This window comes from Nicotiana tabacum, chromosome 10 (genome assembly GCF_000715075.1).
Source record: "Nicotiana tabacum cultivar K326 chromosome 10, ASM71507v2, whole genome shotgun sequence".
Lineage (NCBI taxonomy): Eukaryota > Viridiplantae > Streptophyta > Magnoliopsida > Solanales > Solanaceae > Nicotiana > Nicotiana tabacum.
This window is the reverse complement of record NC_134089.1, coordinates 95918834-95936165: the sequence shown is the minus strand read 5'-3', so window position 1 is coordinate 95936165 and position 17332 is coordinate 95918834. Positions and strand designations below refer to the sequence as shown.

At 32.4% G+C, this 17332-nt stretch overlaps 2 protein-coding genes and 1 pseudogene across 2 annotated transcripts; all 3 read left to right on the top strand.

Annotated features, from left to right (window-relative positions):
* Nucleotides 1-835: 835 nt before the first annotated feature.
* On the top strand, nt 836-6042 carry LOC107810805 (septum-promoting GTP-binding protein 1-like; annotated as a pseudogene).
* A 4463-nt stretch (nt 6043-10505) lies between these two features.
* LOC107810802 (F-box protein CPR1-like) lies at nt 10506-11156 on the top strand. The gene has a single exon (XM_016635636.1). It carries the CDS (start codon nt 10506-10508, stop codon nt 11154-11156), a length of 651 nt encoding a protein of 216 aa, XP_016491122.1.
* A 2303-nt stretch (nt 11157-13459) lies between these two features.
* Nucleotides 13460-17257, top strand: LOC107810803 (tryptophan synthase beta chain 1). Its single transcript, XM_016635637.2, has 5 exons — nt 13460-13805; nt 14680-15036; nt 15955-16397; nt 16518-16612; nt 16776-17257. Exons 1-5 carry the CDS (start codon nt 13485-13487, stop codon nt 16949-16951), a joined length of 1392 nt encoding a protein of 463 aa, XP_016491123.1. The 5' UTR covers nt 13460-13484; the 3' UTR covers nt 16952-17257.
* Nucleotides 17258-17332: the final 75 nt, after the last annotated feature.

Here is a 17332-nt window from a genome sequence, read left to right as displayed (position 1 = left end):
TTTTTTTTTTCCAAAGTTGCTCTTGGAGTAAAGAGCTTAGAAGTAATTTATTATATTTCCAACGAGCAAATTAAGCTTAATATGATCAATTTTATTATTAAGTAATGATAAAATGTGAATTTTTTAGTATGTGTAAAAAGAGACAAAAAAAAAATGATTTAAAGTGGTCCGGAAAGAATACTATCATAGATGCTTCATTAATTATAAATCCTAGCATCAAGCTGTTTAAATTAATTGTGGCCTAATAAATATGTAGATTACGTGTTTCCATTTTTATAATTGACACGAGAGTCGAGTGTATTATTGGTTTAAAAGAAGCAAAAATTGCAAAACATTTTTTATACCATTTTTTTCTCCCACTTTTTTTTGGTTTATTTCTTTATGATAATGTTACAAAATAAATTTTTTACACTATCAATTCACCTGATATATGTATCCTTGATTTGTAGAATAAGCAACATAAAACAAGAAGTTGGTAATGTGCTAAAACATAATTACATTGATAATATATATAGTCAGTGTATATAAATTATATATTTTTTATTTTTCAATTTTTTTAATCATCTCACTTGACTTTTTAACCTTCATCTAATCCAGTTTATTTATAAGCTGCATACCAAAAGATACCCTTAAATTTAATGACCAAACTACCCCTACAAAACATCTATATATGGTAGGTAGTGCCTAACTCAATTGACCTAAATACCCAAGTCCAAGTAATTACACATCAAAATCAAGAACAAGAAGCCGGCAAGTTGGACTATTTCCCGGAGATTCCAAAAAACACACATAAACCGGTCAACCGCCTAACTCAAAATACAAACCAAAAAAACCCAACATTTTCCCATTCTTAATTCCTGTCGTACGTCGTGAACAGAGTTGAAAATTGTTCCAAACAGAACATCCAAAAATAAAAAGACTATCAAAATGGGGAAACCAAAATTAGCTCCTATGTATATTTCCTCAATATGGCTCAAAACATCCATGAAGTAATAGCAGAAATATGACTAATCTCTGCCGGAAAATCGTTCATGTGAATATTAGGTGGAAGATATTTGATAAAGTTTCAATCTTTAGAGAGTTTTTTCGTTTCATTTGGGAAAGAATTTTGATTTGCTCAACTGGCCGGAAGCCGGTAAGAAAGTACCGGCGTTTGTCTCGAAGAGCTGCTGCAACTCCGTCAATGGAGGAAAGTGAGGAGTACTACGGTGAAAATGATCCGTTGACTGCAACTTGTAGTGGGTATGATAGTGATTCAGATTTAGTTACCTTGAAAATCAGTATTTTGGGTGATTGCCACATTGGTAAAACAAGTTTTGTGGTAAGTTTAACTTAATCTCTTTCTAGCCTTACTATGTTGTACTTTGTTACTCTTTTTTCTAACAGTGTTCAGATAAGCCTGTTGTTTCTTTGGATTCGGTTTTCATGTTATTTTGCTGGTGTTATGGTGTTATTGCCTTTTTTATTTTTCTTTGAGCCGAGAGTATAGGGTAAGCTCTACGTGCACATTACTCTATCCCGACTTCACTTTTAAGATTATGCTGGATTTTTTTTAATTGTTCGGATCAGTTTACTGTTCATCTCGACTAATACTCCATCAAGTATCTACTATCTCCTACCATATCAAAACTTAGGCAGATAGAGAAAAAAATCACCGAGTGACATTTTTTTTTCTAGTGAGATTTGAATTCTGATGATCTCCTAGGACCTTACCACAAGTCTAAACTCTATGGTGTTACGGTCACTCAATGTTTGTTTTTATGCTTAAACCAAGAAACAACCTTTTTCTGATACTTTTTTGGATTATCCTTTTTCCAGATTAAGTATGTAGGGGATGAAGAAGAAAAGAGATGTTTGCAGATGAACGGATTGAATTTGATGGATAAAACTTTAGTTGTACGAGGTGCAAGAATTGCATTTAGAATATGGGATGTGGGAGGTATGTTCATTAATTTCTAATTACTTAATCTGGTTAGCTAATTTTGACTTCTTATTTTATTAAGTTTAGACCAAATTTGACACTTCTAAGCCGAGTAAACAGCCTCTTGCATGAATGCAGGGTAAGGTTGCATAGGATAGACCTTTGTGGTCCGGCCCTTCCCCAGACCCGCGCATAGCGGAAGCGTAGTACAGCTTGAATGAATTGTGTTTTGAATTTTCAAACTTGGGTGTAGGTGATCATAGCTCACTTGATCAGATTCCAATTGCTTGTAAAGATGCTGTCGCCATTCTCTTTATGTTTGATCTCACTAGCCGGAGTACATTGAACAAGTAGGTCATTTTAATATGATGGTACGAAATTTTTTTACACTAACATTGTTATTAACAGCAGTTAAAAGTCCATTATTAAAAGTTTTTTCTTTTTTCTTTTTTGCAATTGCAGTGTGATAAGTTGGTATAGTGAAGCAAGAAAGTGGAATCAGGTAAGAAACTTGACTTATGTTTCAAATTAATGTTGTTTTCTTGAAAAGGAGTAAACTTTAGAACCAAGAATTAAATTTACTTATTAACAAATCTAGTAAAAGTTAGATGACACTTTCACTAGCCAGTAGCAAATATTCCTTTTCTTTTCACCAAACAAAAAATTAGTAGTAATCCACAGCGATATAACTACAGTGGTTGGGACTTTATTGATATATTCAAGTAAAGCTAAAAGGAATTGAGTAATGATAGTGGTTGGAACTACTTTCACTGCTTCGGGAAAAAAGTAGCCAATGGCTTAGAGTAGTACTCCCTCCCTCCCATAATATATGTTAACAAATACTCCCGGGCCCAAAATAAGTAATTTTTTGGTTTTTTTCTTGTGGTCCAAAATAAGTGATTTTTTCAGATTTCAAGAATGAATTAATTATTTTTTTTCTATATTGTCTTTGAAGTAAATAGTGTTGGAATATGTGTTAGAAATATTTATGTGAGATAGTAAAGGTTAATATGGTCAATTCTATTGCTAATTAATGCTAAAAGGTGGATTTCTTAATCTGTGTGAAAACATCAAAAAAATCACTTATTTTGGACCGGAGGGAGTAATAGTTTTTGATTACTTTACTCTTATTAAATGTTTTTTCAATTTATGTGTCATCTCTATTAATTAAAATATTTTTACTAAATCAGTGGCGAAGCTAGAAATTTCTCCAAGGGTGTTCAAATTTAAAAGAAGTGCAAAAAATTCCGACAAATGGTGTTCAATATGTGTTATATACTTCGAAAATGTAATATTTTACCTATGTAAACAATATAACTTTTCGACAAAGAGTGGTCAGTTAACCACCCTTATCAATATTTGGCTTCGCCATTGTACTAAATGTGAATGCAAATGATTATTAAGGGTAAAAAAGGTAAAATATAATCAATTTTGTATTGAACTTCTAAAATGACAAATAATTTGAGAAAACTATTTTTAGTAACCACGACACGAAACGGAGGGAGTACTTTAGTGAGTAACTTTTTGTTTTTGAAGATGATAACTTAATCAGTTGGCTCATTTGATTTGAATAATTGAAGCTTGATGCCCACCTTAAATGGCTTTAAATTTCAAGAAGAATTATTGAGAATGAATTAAACAACAATTATGATGAACTGACCACTAAGTTCAGTTCGTTCTTTACCAATGAAATTCTGATTTAATATGTATATTAGACTATTAGTACTAATTATTCTGGTCCACTTTAATTGACTTTTTGACTGTTTTCACACATATTAAAGAATTCACCTTTTAACATTAATTGACAATAAAATTGACCATGTTAACCTTTACTATTTCTTTAATTTGTTCATTGAAAATATAACAGATACTTCAAGATTCTTTACTCCAAAGGCAACTTCAGAAAAATGAATAATTCTTTTTTATATCCAAAAAAATCAAATAATGTGGATCACAAAAGAAGGGCCCATAAATCAATTAAAGTGGACCCGGGGAATAGTAAAGATTACCACTGCTCTCCTCGATGGAACATTAGTGTTCAAATATGCATTATTTGTAGACTTAAAAACCCTGTTAGCTAACCTAATTTTTTGGGTTAATTTCACAAATAGTCATATAACTATGACGTTTTTCCACTAAAGTCATATAATTTTGTTTTCTCACACAAAAGTCATATAACTATGACTTTTTTTCGCAAAAGTTATATAACTTTGTTTTTCACAGAAAAATCATATAACTATGGCTTTTTTTCACTAAAATCATATAATTTTGTCTTTTCACACAAAAATTATATAACTATAATTTTTTTTCCCAAAATCATATAATTATGTTTTCTCACACAAAAATCATAAAACTTTTACTAACTCACAAATATTATATTGATCGAAAAATATAATTTTTCGCTAGTATTTTCTTATTTTGTAGATTTTTATTTTCTTATTTTCAGCCTAATAAATAATAATCCAATTAAAATAGGAATGCGTCAACCCGACCTGACCCACCGTGACCCAATACTCATATATATAAATTAAAAGTTGGGTCATTCCTATTTACTAAAAGTGAATTCTTTCCCCATAAAAAATTCAATTCGAAATACATGAGATTCTTATAAAGAAAAATAAAGAAATAAAAGGTATAATTAGAGAGCACTTGAAATAAAAATGCTATAAATTTGAATAAAAATCTCGAAAATTAAAATAAACAATAGAAGTATCATGTTTTGAAGGATTTACTATTCACTTTTAGTATTATTTTAATTTATATATATGAGTATTGGGTCGGGTGGGCCAGGTCGGATTGAGTCATTCATATTTTAATTTGATTACTATTATTTATTAAGCTGAAATAAGAAAATAAAAATCTACAAAGAAAATACTATTGAAAATTTATATTTTTCGATTACTGTGATTTTTGCGAGTTAGTTAAAGTTTTATGATTTTTGTGTGAGAAAATATAATTATATAATTTTGGTAAAAAAAATCATAGTTATATGATTTTTGTGTGAAAAGACAAAGTTATATGATTTTAGTGAAAAAAAGTAGTTATATGATTTTTGTGTGAAAAGACAAAGTTATATGACTTTAGAGAAAAAAAGTCATAGATATATGACTTTTGTGTGAGAAAACTAAGTTATATGACTTTAGTGAAAAAACGTCATAGTTATATGACCATTTGTGAAATTAACCCCTAATTTTTTTGGTTCTAGAAGTCTAATCTTTTGCTTCTACAATTGACAACTACAGACTGCTATTCCCATACTAATTGGGACCAAATTTGATGATTTTGTCCAGCTTCCACCAGACATTCAGTGGACTGTGGTGACACAGGTACAATTCTGCTAAATTGATTCCTCATCTTTCTTCTAAATCATTAAAGTTACCGTAATCTATATATATGTATCATCAGTTTTATAATTGAATGCGTATTACAGAAAATACTTACATAGAGTTGTTTATATCAAACTAACAAATGCATGACACGTGCCGTTAGATGCACCTTTATCACTAGTCAAGATTATTTAATTTATAACGACCACAATTTATTACTTAACCATAGTAAACTTATGGATTTCGTGTAAACAGGGGTAGCTTTTTATGCTAGTAGGATAATATTTATGAATCAGGAGTTTAGAACACGTTCAAAAGAACCACCAGCTCGAATAGATATAGTTAAATCATATTCATTCTGAACCTACTGATTTTACATGTTGAGAATTGGTGAAATGGTATTTTTGCAGGCAAGGGCATATGCAAAGGCAATGAAAGCAACTCTCTTCTTCTCGAGTGCAACACATAACATCAATGTGAATAAGATCTTCAAGTTTATCATGGCAAAACTCTTTAACTTGCCTTGGACTGTCCAGAGGAATCTCACTATTGGGGAACCAATTATTGACTTCTAGATTTAGAGTTACTCTGCTCTGCTCTTCCTACTGCTGTTGTTGTTACATTCTGTTGTAGATACAGACCTCATTTTGACACTCTTTTCTTTTGACCCTTGTCAGAAAAAGGGTGAACAGGACGAAGAAAAGAGTAGCACATTCTTTAACGTGTAATATTGCATTCCTTTTCACCCCCCCCCCCTACTTTTTTCTTAATAATTGGTAAAACTGTGGATTCATAGTTTTTTTCTTATTATTTTAATTTTGGGAGTGAAAGTTGAAGGTAATTTTTAGTAGACAACAACAACAACATACCCAGTATTGTCCCACACCGTGGGGTTTTGGGAGGGTAATGTGTACGTAGACCTTACTCCTACCTTGTGAAGATAGAGAGGTTGTTTCCAATAGACCCTCAGTTCAAGAAAGCATAAGCACTACATTAAAGAAAATATAGACAAGAAGGGACAGTACCAAAAAGTCATACAAAAGCAGAATAAAAACAACAAGATAGTAAGATGATCAACAATGAAAAAAAACAACGGATAGTTATAAAATTCTATTATCAACAGAAAGCAAGACTACATGAAAGTTGAAGGTAATTTTTAGTAGACAAAGTAGAAAAGTTTAATGAAGTGCAGAGATATTTGTTGGTAGAACACCTTCGGAAGGTTAAGACACATATGTGGATTTAAGGGTCCTGCTGGACGACAGTCATAGCCTAAATGACATACTAACGATAAATGGTTAGTACTTATCAATTAATTTCATCTATTATTATAAGTTTTGATCTATTGCTAAACCTAAAAATGCTCCTAAGAATACATTACATGACAAAATCAGAGAATGATTTGAAATTTTCCTTTTGTGTGTATTCAATGTATTCATCGTTGTACATACCTACGTCTATATACAAGAACAATGAATCTATTTAGAGAATAGCCCGTATTTATTTTTATCCTGAAAGTTTAAACTAAAAATTTTAACTTCAGGACATTTTGTCTCAAGTATTTAAACTAAAAAATTGAAATTCAAGTTGCATTGGCTAATTAAATAGTAGTCCTTTAGAGTGGCTACCTGATGTCATTTCTACATACTTTGCTGAGTAGGCCCATAAGGATAGCTTCACTAAGAAAGCCCAAAAGTAAAATCCAGACCATTGTCAAAGTCAGTTAGCCATATTCCTTTGAGCTACTTTCATTAATAGCACACTATTAAAAATATAATACAAAAGATTAGCATTAATTAATGATTAACAAATATGGAAGTAAAATATTTATATATATAGCTGATTTAATTCAATTCAAATCAGCAAGAATCAAGTTGTTTAAAAATGCAGTCCTAGTATTTAATATATTTCCCTATTTTTTCTCTCCATTCCATATCATGTTTTATATTTTTTATAGAGACCAATCCATTCCATAACAGATTTTTCCTTTCCATACATGGACCTTTTTATATAATGTAATGTAGCAAATTATACATCTTTATATTCTAACAAAATAAAAACATATATTTACGAAAAAATTATAATGCATGTATGTGGTGTATATACATTATAAATCATATATTTTTTTTAGGAAAATTCATATATATATGCATATGTTGTTTATATATGTCTTTATATTTAATTATATATCATCGATCCATTCCATAATAATTTTTTTTCTTTTTACACATGGACCTTTTTATTCAACTTAATCCTAGCAAAATTATATATTGTATATTCCAATGGAATAAAATACATATATTTCGTGAAAAAAATATAATGTATGTTTATGGTATATTATAAAGCATGTGTTTTTTTAGGAAAAATTATGTATATATGCATATGTTATTTATCACTTATTTATATTTAAAGTGATATTATAAATATGCAATTTATATTTTGCACTAATATAACATGCATATTTGTACAAATTATCCGTATATAAATAGTATATGTGACATATTTTTTTCTTCTATATACATATTAGTGGCATACTAATATTTTAGATTAAATTTTATGTAAGGTATATGCTAACAATATACTTTGAATAATATTAGATTAAATTTTATGTAAGGTATATGCTAGCAATATACTTTGAATAATATCAATATAATAATGCAGTATAATGTATATATATATTGATGGAATATTTACATTGTAAATTATCACAATATAATATACTTGAAATATGTTAAATGTATATTTTTAGTTAAAATAAAATTATACAGAAAAAAGTTAAAAATAAAATTGTACAGAAAAAAGTTTAAAACTCAAAAAAGAAAGAAATACTAAAATTCTCATTGTGCAGAGAGAATTATTTTTGAGATATTCTTCTTTCAGAATCTTTGATATATTTGGGTAAGTGTTATTTATGGAAGAGAACAAAAAAAGTTATAGAAGAGTGAGGGAAAAGGAAATGTAGTAAAAAGTGTATTAATGTAGAGGGATCCCTTAGTTAATGGAGTTATCAAAATGAAAGTGCTAAAAAGTAAAAAAAAAAAAAAAAAAGTGTTGTTTTTGGAACAAACAAAGTCTACTATCATTTATGATAATAATTTTTAAAAAGGGACCAAGTATGTAAAAATCTCTATTCGTCCTTTGGGGTAATGGCATGGTGTGACAACTTAATCACATAATTAGCCGAAAAAATCATAGTTATAGATATTGATACCAGATAGCCAATAAATATATATCACAATAATAATGTGTGTATCAAAATGTATATCACACCGTCATTTTCCTTCTTTGTGTATATCAAATATGTGTATCATAACTTTACTATAAATAGAGTGTCTATAAAAAAAATTGCCTCTATATCCAAGTGTATAATAATATAAAATAATTGTATTGCTTGTATATCAAAGTGTATAACACATTAACTAATGTTTATATCAAATGTGTATATCACAATTTTATTTTCCTTTTTTGTGCATATCAAAATGTATATCAGATTTTTTTTTTGTGTATCTCAGTATATAACATATAATTTTTTGTGGATATACACAAATGTTAGAGATACATTAATATACGAGGATGTGAATTAGAACTATTTTTTTTAAAATTTTAGAAAAGAAGAAAGAAAAGGGGAATAAAGTTGGAATTTTTATCTCCTATAGCAAAGGTTAACACATTATTTATTTTAAATAAATACCATTTAAAAAAATTATATTCTATAGATACCTTTTAATGTTTATAGTAAAATATCTAATTTTGGTTACCTCCTATTCCTAAGCCACTAAATACGCTATTTAGTTACACTATTTTCTTTCTCTCTCTACTTTGATATATGTCATTCTCTTCTCCCATTTCCTGAAAACACGATGCTCAATCTCAAAATTTCTCTCACCCACATCACCTACTATTAGTCATAAACGGTGATTTTGCCTGGTATACCACAAAGACTTCTCTGTCTTTCTCTTTGTCTTAATTATGGCAACAACAACATTCACATCCTTAGGCACATCATCACCTCTGTACATCAAACAACAGGCTATGTACTTCCCATGACGTGGGTCGCACTTGACCATCATAGACGACGACTCAAAAGCAGTGTTAGTAATTTATGCAACCGAAATTGAATCCAAAGGAGATGAAGCCTCTGATCGGCGCGCACAACACAGCAAACCCACAAACCTTTCTCAACTTCCGTCATCTTCAATACAAGATTCAAGCAAGGGTTTTTGCTCGATGACAGATTCGCCAGAAATTAGGGTTTGTTGAATCTTTTTTATAACTGAAAATACAATTTTTGTGTGTTATAATTGGGTTTGTTTAGTTATATTAGGAGTCTATTATGTTAATTGATTTACTTTTCTTTTAAAAACAGTGTAATCTCCTGTTTCACGCCGTGAATACGGTCGAATACAATAATATGTCCAGCTATAATCCATGTTTCACGCCATGAATACAGTCGAATACACTCAAATACAACAACTGATTAGTTGAACTTCCCTGATTCACGCCTATTTTTGCTACTGTATTCATGAATATAGTAGCTTAAATACATCTAATACATTTTATAACAACAAAAAACGTATCTACAATCCGTAATATAGCAAATGGTATCTATAGATAGCTAATTACCACTAAAAGATAGTGCTTTATGAAAATCTCTCAATAAAGTTTTGGACCAAGCCCCCTCATTTTTCCAAAATTAACCATTATCTCTAACCCCAAAAATCAAAAGTTGATACCTTGTTAAAATAGAAAAAGGAAAAAAAAAGTTGGGCTTCGTCTTGGGGCTTAAGGGCATGCTTCTAATTATGTTTTCTGTTCAAAGCCTATCTCATAGGCGTTTGATGAATTTTTATGGATTGAATTTGTTATGATAAGGTGACTGAATTTGTGATTGAAAGGTAAGGCAACAATAAAGAGAGGTAGAGAAGGGTGTTAGGGGAGAGAGAATAAATAGAGAATTAGGTTTTCTTGGAAGAGAATAAGCAGGGAAGTAGTTTTTTGGGGGGATTTGGCTAAACAACCCCAATTATTTTGGGTTGCCTCCAAACGTAATCTAAAGCTAAAATTTTTGTATTATGTGTTTGTGTTGTCACCCGGTGCCATTTTGCCTATTCCTTCCATTCCTCCTTTTAAAACAAATATTTAAGTACAATGTACTCACACTTGCAAATTGGGATATGTTTTTCTTGTGGAATCCTACGACTCGATTATGCACCAAAATAGAGATTAAGTACAATTTCGATATAGGATATAGTTTTCCAATGGGCGGACTTTGTTTTGACTCCTCCAAGAATATTTACAAGGCTGTGATGTTTCCTTTAGAGAAGTTTGTTATGGTTGCTAGTCTTAAGGAGGACGACAAAACGTGGAGGAGAGTCGATTTGCCTTACGATGATGTCCCCTCAGTGAAAGATGGGATTACGTTTCATGGACGACTTCACTGTAGGATATATTCATATGAAAATCCTTATAGAGTTATTACTTTTGATCCCATCTCTGAAAATTTCGATTTGTTTCCAATTCCCGAGCCGCCTAAGCATAAACACTTTAATTGTGAAATAGGTGGTTTAGGAGTTTTAGATGATTGTCTTTGTATGAGTCGTGGTTTTATTTGTGATTATGATTACGGCATTGAGATATTGGTCATGAAGGAATATGGAGTAAAGAAATCATGGACATCCTTATTTTTTATAAAGAACCGATGCTTTGATCCTCATGGAGAGTTTGCAGTATTGCCCATTACCGCCGCAGACAACGGAGAAGTTGCTTTGCTAATTAACGCTCATAAAACTGAACTTGTTATATGCAATCCTAAGAATGATAAAATGCGAAAACTTTTTCTTGTCGAGTATATGAGTGGTTGTATATCAGCCTTTACCTATACGCTAAACTTGAAAGATACATTACTGTAGTGACGACCGTCACAAAAAGTTTGAATTGCCGTCGCCTATGCAAAGAAAATACCAGAAATTGAGTTACTCGGAAAAAGTAAGGTGGCTATTGCCTGTAACATGAATTATTTGATCTTTTTAATGTGTGAAAAAAAAACATTTCTTTTTGTGCTTATTTATATTTCGCTTCAAAACTTCAATTATTGATCTCGCTAATAATTGCATTTCCAGCACTTTTTAGCTCAGTAGGAATAGCGTCAATTGCATACTCTGTAATCTGGAGGAATAGAATTATATAGGTGCACAGGAATTCTTGTATGTTAATGTTTTTTTTTTTTTACCAACAGGAAGTAGTTATATTAATATCTATGTTGTTCGGACTCTCCAAAACAGTTGTTGTACCCGTCAGAGGCGGATCCAGGATTTGAGGCTTATTGGTTCCTATGGGTTCCTATCGTAATTTTAGATTAATATGCAATAATAACTGGGTTCACAGTCAAATATTTACCAATATTTAGTGAATTTCTTAATATAAATACAGGGTCTACGCAAGAGTTATTGGGTTCTCGGGAACCGGTAGCCTATGCACATTATTTTTGGAGGATCCGACACACACCCATCGATATTTTTGAAGAATCCGAGCAACATAGAATTTAATATTAGTTGCGTACAGAAATATCACAAACCATATATAGTTATGCCACTTAGGGCACATAATTACTAAGTCTAGCCAAAAAATTAAACTATTATAAACACTAGCCAAACTGTTACAAACTGCCAAGTCTGCTCGGTCTTCCTTCAGCTGTAAGCCTGTAACATTCTGTTGTAAATAGAAATTTCAATTGTTACACTTCTTTTCTTTTGGCCTATGGCCAGAAAAATGTAGAAAAGGAGTGAAAAAGAGAGTAGTAAATTCTTAAACACGTAATACTGCAGGCAAAGGGGTTTTTATATAGAATTAATGAGAATTGTTTTTCTTTTTTTTTTTTGCAAGATCACAAGTGTCTTTTTGATTTATCATTTTAAGCATGATCAAGAGTACTATAATTTTATATTACACGGACCATTAAAACAACTTTTCTTTTGGTATAACCATTTGGTATCCACCAGAACTAATTCATATTACGTCATATAATTAAGGCCAATAAAAAAGAGAACTCCCTATAAGACTTTCTCCATTAGAAGATAAGAACAGGAACAATTGTGTCTCAAATATTTGTAAAAGAACCAAAAGGTTTATAGTTAATTAAGTATTTATGCTCTTGTCATATACCCTGTTTGGCCAAGCTTTCTCTAAATCCAAAATCACTTTTTTTCCCTTCAAAACTTGTTTTTTTTCCCCCTAAAGTTGAAATGTTTGGCTAAACTTTTAGAAGGAAAACAAACGCGTTTGAATAGAAACAGAAGCAGTTTTGGAGAAACAAAAAAGAGTAGTTTCTCCCCAAAAGTATTTTTTTGAAGAAAAAAATATATACTTAGAAACATTTTTTAAAAACTTGACCAAACACTAATTGCTGTTTAGAAGTACTTTTTAAATTAATTAATCAAACACAAATTATTTCTTACTAGAAGTACTTTTGAAAAAAAAGTTTTTAAAATAAATTAATTTTAGCAACTTGACAAAACAGGCTATTAGAGCATAAGTATGATATTAACCATAAGAAAGACAATTCAAACAATTGATTAAATGATCGTATTCTGCACATTTACTTTGCTCTACCCTCAATGAATTACAACATCAGGTCTTGGCAATATAAGGAAATAAAGCAACACTTATTGCCTCCATTTTTTTTAAAAAAAAAAAAAAAACTATTCATCAAAAAGCTCTGCCTCAAAATGAGTTCAGAAAACTCTTAATTCTAGCATAAAATTTGGGTTACATCTATTTCATGTTTGATTGATGATATTAATTAAAATCGGTATAAGTTTATATCAAAATTTTGATATTACCTTCCCACATAGAATGTGGGATTACAATCCCCAAATATCCTTGTTCCTGACCAAATGACCCTTAATGGTAAATAAACTAGTAACATTCCTCAATTCCAGCTCTACACAAATATTTCTATAACTAAAGCTATTAATAATTCTTTTATAAAAATGTAAAAATACCTTAAAAGAAAAACAAATTACTATTAAATATTTTTATACTGAAATGCATATAATAAATAAATATAATATGGATGAAAAATAGTTGTTCGTCCTGTTATGGGTTAATATTGTTCGGTCACTAAAGAGAATCTCTCTGGACTCTAAATTTGTAAAACAGCCACGTCATTCAACTGGGTCCCACTTACCTTTCATAAAGTTGGCGTCCATGAAAATCCTTTAATTTTAGATCAACCAAACATGGCCTTCACCTCACCGAGCCAAACAGCTCCACAGCTAACGAAGCCCCACCACTGCTTCTCCTCCTCCTCCTCCTTATTCCAATCGCAAATACCCTTAAAACTCAGCAAAATTACGATTTCACCCACCAAGCCACCTGCAAATGTTTGTGTACAATCAATGTCGGTTCAGGATGTTGCGGAACCCGCCGTCGTTCAACGACCCGATTCGTTCGGCCGGTTCGGGAAATTTGGGGGGAAATATGTACCCGAAACACTAATGCATGCTCTCGACGAGCTCGAAACCGCCTTCAATTCGCTCGCTACCGACCATGACTTTCAGGTGTTTGAATTTTTTGCATTCTTAAATTGCTGATTTAGTTTCAATTTTTGAGTATTGGAATGAGATAGGGCCCAATTAGAGCGAAATGGTATATTACTTGATGTTAGTTTTGGGATTGAGATGTACTTGATGTTATTGTTTTTTTTAACCGCATTATGCATTTTGTAAGAAGAGCAGATCTGATTGATTGGACGTTACAACCGGCTATTTTGTTTTCCCGGAGTTAGCCACTTATTATTAGATGTCTGACCCTTTTCTGATTTTTCACTTATCCTATGAAATATGAATGGTGAAACTGACCAAAAAAAGAAGCTGTTCTTTTAGTTATTCAATCGTGAAATGATGAAACTAGTGGACTAGTATTTCTTGATATCAAAAGTCTGTGTCTTTATAACGTGATGAAATAGGTGGGCACAAATTAGCAAATTCCTGAGAACTAGCTTCAAATGCATGTATTGTGCGTGTTTTAAAATAAAGTATACACATTTGCTTTAAGCATAATTTCTTAGTGCATGAGCTAGCATTTTGTTTTGCAATTTAGTATAATTGAAGTGTTTAATCTGATATAAGCAGTTGTAGCTATGACTTCTGAGCTTATTCACTTAACCCCCTTTTTTTCAAATTTTTATTTTTCATTTTGACTTGGGATTTAGAGAACCCCTAATTTCAGTAATTGCCTTAAAGGAGAAACTATTTAGTATTTGAATGAAAATAATTTGAACAGTTCTGAACAGATAAAGAGGATTGATAAGTCGACGCGAATCGTTTTGAGATTGTGGTGTAGTTGATTGATTTCAGTTGCATTGCATTAGGCAGATTTGTTATGACCCCTATAGAAATTCTAACTTGTTTACATGATTTATGCTGACTGCAGAAAGAACTAGAAGGAATATTGAGAGATTATGTTGGCAGAGAGAGCCCTCTTTATTTTGCAGAGCGGCTTACTGAGCATTATAAACGTGCAGATGGTGAAGGACCATTGATCTACTTGAAAAGGGAAGATCTAAACCACACTGGTGCCCACAAAATCAATAATGTTGTTGCCCAGGCTTTGCTTGCCAAGCGCTTGGGAAAGAAACGCATTATTGCTGAGACAGGGGCTGGTCAGCACGGTGTTGCCACTGCTACTGTCTGTGCTCGGTTTGGTTTGGAGTGTGTTATTTATATGGGTGCTCAAGATATGGAGAGACAAGCACTGAATGTCTTCAGAATGAGGCTGCTTGGAGCTGAGGTTTGTGTCCTACATTGTGGATTGTCTGTTCTGTTCTTAGCGTACTTCAGGAGAGATTTTGAAAATTTCTACAAGGAGTTCACTGATTGACTTTTGCAGCTTCACAAAAATCTCTAGGAGTGCAACCTTTTATTAACTGAATTGGCTACTCTCAGTGACACTAACAAGAAAAATTGTGTGGTTTCTTCTCTATGCTCCATGGATGAATTATAGGTTCAAGGAACAAATGTATAAACGGCAGCCCGGTGCACTAAGTTCCCGCTATGCCCAGAGTCCGGGGAAGGGCCGGACCACAAGGGTCTATCGTACGCAACCTTACACAATGTATGCGTGCAAAATATTGGTATATGGGAAAAATAGAATATGCTATGAATTTTTATGAACTTGGAGAGTAGGGATTAGATGTGTACTGATGAGAAGAGTGTATCTTCTTAAAATCCATGAATCGGTCAAGTAAATTGAAGGTAGCATGAAGTTTAACTAAAAAAATTATTGATCGGCAATGCTTGTGTGAGCCATCTTTGTTCTTGAGCTTGACTATCTTAATACCAAAACCTCAACTACCAACTAGAAATGGATGATGGCACGAGGTTACTTCCAATTAGTCTTGATATTGATTGTTTTCTTTTTCTTTTTTGGATAAATTTCCCTGCCTCGATTTTGATCTGAAGACCACTCGTCATTCTGCTGATGGCTTAATAACAGAAGGTTACGTGTACCAGTGCTTGTCTTCTGTGATATGTTCCTGTAGATGGTCAATCTTCAGTTCATTTTTTCCATCCTCTTCTTGCAACGCATGTTCATATTCAAATCATGGTTTGCTATTCCCGATGGGGATAATTACATAAGAATATCTTTTGCAGCTTGAAACTGTAACTTTTTCTGATATTTAATTAGCTTCTCCAAATTTACATGTAGGTTAGAGCTGTCCACTCTGGAACTGCTACGCTCAAGGATGCTACTTCAGAAGCTATAAGGGATTGGGTTACAAATGTTGAAACAACTCATTACATACTTGGTTCTGTTGCAGGACCACATCCTTACCCCATGATGGTTAGAGAGTTCCATGCAGTGATCGGTAAAGAAACGAGGAAGCAATCATTAGACAAGTGGGGTGGGAAACCAGATGTGCTTGTTGCATGTGTTGGTGGAGGTTCGAATGCGATGGGACTGTTCCATGAGTTTGTTGATGACAAAGATGTGAGGTTGATTGGGGTGGAGGCAGCAGGTTTTGGTCTAGACAGTGGTAAACATGCTGCCACTTTGACAAAGGGAGAGGTGGGTGTTCTTCATGGAGCTATGAGCTATCTACTGCAGGATGAAGATGGGCAGATAGTTGAGCCCCACTCTATCACTGCTGGGTAATAACTTGAACTTTACTTGTTACCTAAGTGCTTATTATGCTATTAGGAAATCCTGAGAGGGATAGGCATATCGCTATGAATTATGTCTTCTAACTGGTTTTCTCCCCGGATTATTAGGTTGGATTACCCTGGAGTTGGGCCAGAACACAGCTTCTTGAAAGATTTGGGGAGAGCAGAGTACCACAGTATCACAGATGAGGAGGCTTTGGAAGGTGATAAGTGACTTCACTTGCTCTTAGTTCAAAGCTTTGCGTATAATTTGGATCCCTTTGAAGTTACTATTTACTAGTCTGTAACTGGCTTCCACTTTTCTTGCATTTTTATGATGTATCTTCTAAACCCATTCAAGTTTCACTTATGTCTTTATGTTTGCAGCCTTCAAAAGGCTATCTCGGTTAGAGGGCATTATCCCCGCTCTGGAAACATCTCATGCTCTGGCCTACTTAGAGAAGCTGTGTCCAACTCTTCCGAATGGAACTAAGGTTGTGCTTAACTGCAGTGGTAGAGGAGATAAGGACGTTCAGACTGCTATTAAATATTTGAAGGTTTGATGGAGCTCCTTGTTATTGCTTGGCCCAGAGGATTCTGTGTACTCTATGAAGGTATCTTGAAGTATTTCTGTTTATAGGCAGAACAAATTTTGTAAGTTAAAAGAAGATTTTGCTCAATTTTTGTTGCTAGAACTGCTGGTTCACAAACCTGATAGGATTCTTTTGATCGTTTGGAAATTACTAATAGGCCGAGATTTCCACCTAATCTGAAAGTGTTCAGGTTTCTCCATGTATACTTAGTATTGTCACTTGGTTTCTGTCAGTAAACGTGTGTTCTTTTGTTTAGTTTTATACAAGATACTTTGATAGATTCTCAGTATAAATTCAAGAGAAAAAATTCAGCTTCATTGCCCCTGGAAATCAATCAATGCCGAACATGGA

Coding starts and splice junctions, on each gene's coding strand:
- LOC107810802 (XM_016635636.1), top strand. CDS start 10,506: ATGGGCGGACTTTGTTTTGACTCCTCCAAGAATATTTACAAGGCTGTG.
- LOC107810803 (XM_016635637.2), top strand. CDS start 13,485: ATGGCCTTCACCTCACCGAGCCAAACAGCTCCACAGCTAACGAAGCCC. Junction 15,037..15,954: donor TGAGGCTGCTTGGAGCTGAG/GTTTGTGTCCTA, acceptor ATTTACATGTAG/GTTAGAGCTGTCCACTCTGG. Junction 16,613..16,775: donor AGATGAGGAGGCTTTGGAAG/GTGATAAGTGAC, acceptor TTATGTTTGCAG/CCTTCAAAAGGCTATCTCGG.